At 59.8% G+C, this 2,957-nt stretch overlaps 1 protein-coding gene across 3 annotated transcripts in view; it reads left to right on the forward strand.

Moving 5' to 3' along the window:
- Window positions 1-575: 575 nt before the first annotated feature.
- The window catches only part of ABLIM2 (actin binding LIM protein family, member 2), a 143,266-nt gene continuing 140,884 nt past the window's right edge, over window positions 576-2,957 (forward strand). For all 3 annotated transcript variants that reach the window (XM_010854526.1, XM_010854525.1, XM_010854524.1), the window contains exon 1: window positions 576-710. In XM_010854526.1, the coding sequence (XP_010852828.1) occupies window positions 581-710 (130 nt within the window). In that variant the 5' untranslated portion in view covers window positions 576-580. The remainder of the gene's footprint in view (window positions 711-2,957) is intronic.

Genomic DNA, 2,957 nt, shown 5'->3' on the forward strand with positions numbered 1-2,957 from the left:
TAGGGTCTCTGCAGGGTAATCAGGGTAAGGATGGAGAGGAGGTCCTCCTGGAAGAGAGGGGACCCTAAATCCAGTGACTGGTGTCCTTGTATAAGAGACAAAGAAGGACACGCAGGGATGTACAGAGAAAAGCCAGCCCTGTGAGTTCCGGGGCTGAGATGGCAGTGATGTGAATGCTGGTCCGGGTCGCCCAGAGTCCCCAGAAACTGGCGATGAAGGGAAGCACCCTCCCCAACTGCCCCAGAGCCTTTGGGGGTTTCTGGCCTGCAGACTGGGGGAGAGTCAATGTCAGCTGCAGAGGCCGCAGCTGTGGGGCTGGGTCCCCAGAATCTGGGCATGGGCTGGGAGGTGCTGGGCGGGGGGCAGGGTGCAGCTTGCGGGCCGGGCCGGCCACGTGGGGCCGCAGATGGACCCAGCTTCCCCGGGACCCTCCCCCCTGCCTTTGCAAAGCCGCTTTCCCGGACGCCCGGGAACAGGTGTGTCTCCCGAGCAGGGTGGCAGTCTATTTCGGTGTACTGGGCAGGGCTCGGCCCAGCCCTCCTCGGGCATGAGGGCAGCAGCTGCCTCGTGACCCTCTGGCATGTTCCCTGAGGGCTGTGCTGGCCGCAGAGGCTCCAGCCCTCGGCCAGCTACTGCCTGCCCGCGGCCTCACGGGTGCCGGCCGGGCTCGCGGAGGTCACAGTCCATGGGGATGCCCGGAGGAGGGACAGGTAAGGCCCATGCTGCCCTCACCGCTCCGACCATCGGCCCGGGAGGAAGACTTCTGTTCTGACCAGAAGTCTCCAGTCCCCCCAGGAAGCCTGGGGTCCAACCCGAGGGGAGGCAGCGTGAGCTCTGCCGTGTATGAAGGCAGATGCGGCCGGAGCTGACGTGTGCCCGGCCTCAGCAACTGTCCTCTGGACTCTTGAAGGCTGCCCTCTGCGGTGACCCGTTTCACAGATGAGGAAGCTGAGGCTCGGGGAAGGGGGGGGCCTGGGCAGTACACGGTGGCGGGCGTTGCTGCTGGGCCCCTGCTCTGGGTGGAGCCTCCGTGCCTCCTGCCCCTGTCCTCTGCTGCTTTCCTGGTGGTTCTGTCTTCAGCCAAGGGTGACTTTGTTCCCGGGGGAGGGTGGGGGGCATTTGGCCTTGCTTGGAGCCACTTCTGATGGTCTCAGCTTGGCGGGAGAGGGGGTGCCACAGGCCTCTGGAGGGGTGTTGAGGCCAGAGACACTGCTCACCGCCCTGTGGTACACAGGGCGGGCCCACAGAAGCATGGTCCAGCCCGGAGTGTTGGCTGGGCCTGAGGCTGGGAAACCAGCCTTAAGAGATATTGTAATGGCTTCGGTCCTTCTGCTATTGATACGAAGAGGAGGGCCCATCAAGGTAGAAAGAAACTCTAAGGAGCTTCCAGTCTGTTCCAACCCCCCACCTCGGATGAGGTGGCGTTTGGCGGGGATGACCGATGGCGGATGGCGGGAAGAAAGCTCTGGGGCAGGGGGAGGGGCTAGAGGAGGAGACAGGGTGTGTAGGGGGGCGCAGGGGAGCGAGCCTGGACTCCGGAGCAGAGAGGTGGGGTGCAGTGGGGAGAGCCTCTGCAAGCTAAGGTGTGTGGGGCCGGGGGGCTCCGGCTAGGGTCCAGCCTCCATCCTGAAGTGCTCCCAGCCTGGTCCTCAGGGCGCCATCCTGGCACGAGGCTCAGTGCCCAGCAGACCCTGTCTCAGCCAGATCCTCTGTCCTGGCTGTGGCGTCTGTCCAGAGGCAGGATCTGGGACCCCTCATCCGTGTGTCCCCATCAGCACCCCACACTCTGCAGGCTCAGGGAAGCAGCCCCAGGGGTGCCGGGTGAGTGGCGGCAAAGGTTTGAAGCCTGACCCCACTGTGGGCCTGGTCTGGGTCCTGTCTTGCTCCAGGGGGGGGAGGGCGGTGCTCCAGACCCCCTCTGTAAAATGGGGGTGTTTGCAGTTCTTCCCTCCCACAGTGCTCTGAACCCACGCGCCCTGAACCCTCCTAGCAGATCTCCATGTTTGTCCCCACAAATGTGTAGCTGTGGGTGCCCCCGCCTCCCGGGCTGGCTGGACGCAGCCCCACGTGGCGGTCTCCCTCCTGGCCTTAGCGCTCCGGCTGGCTGGGGGTCAGATAACATCCCCCGGCCTGCTCTGTGTATTGGGTTGTTCTGAAAACACCGGCGGATTCCAGGAGCTGAGCCATGTGACCACGTTCACTTCTCAAATGGAATTTCCACGCCGGTGGCTGGGCGGGTCTCCCCACTCAGCTGAGAACTTGGTGTCCTTCACGCCCTGCTCTCAGCGGACAACGGGCAAAACAATCGTGATGTTAAAAACTGCACAAACCCAGTGAGATAAGCCCTGTTGTTTCCGACTCACAGACAAAGAAATGGCATCTCGTGATAAAAGTACCAGGGAGGGAGATGTGACTCTGTTTATGTAAAATTATAATAAGAGCTAAAAGTTAAAGAACTGTAGAACTTTTAGAAGACAATATTATATCAGGATAGGGATTTTTGATCTTGGGGGTTTCTTAGAAACGACAGTAAGTACGCAAGCAAGAAGACACAGATACGTTGGATTATTTCTTCAAAATGAAGCAGTCTTACGCTGCCAGGAGCATTATGAAGCAATGAGAACACAGATCACAGAACAGGAGACAGTATCTGCCAATCATATATCAGAGGATGGGCTTGTGTCTAGAATATTCGTGTGCATGCATGCTAAGTCGCTTCAGTTGTGTCCGACTCTTTGCGGCCCTATGAATTGCAGCACGCCAGGCATCCACTGTCCACGGGATTCTCTAGGCAACAATACTGGAGTGGGTAGCCATGCCCTTTTCCGGGGGGTCCTCCCAACCCAGGGATGGAACTCGCATTTCTTATGTCTCCTGCATCGGCAGGCAGGTTCTTTACCACTAGCGCCATCTGGGAGGCCCGTCTAGAATACTTGAAAGTGAGAGTTGCTTAGTCA

This window comes from Bison bison, unplaced genomic scaffold (assembly GCF_000754665.1).
Source record: "Bison bison bison isolate TAMUID 2011002044 unplaced genomic scaffold, Bison_UMD1.0 scf7180017864342, whole genome shotgun sequence".
In the NCBI taxonomy this organism is placed as follows: Eukaryota; Metazoa; Chordata; class Mammalia; order Artiodactyla; family Bovidae; genus Bison; species Bison bison.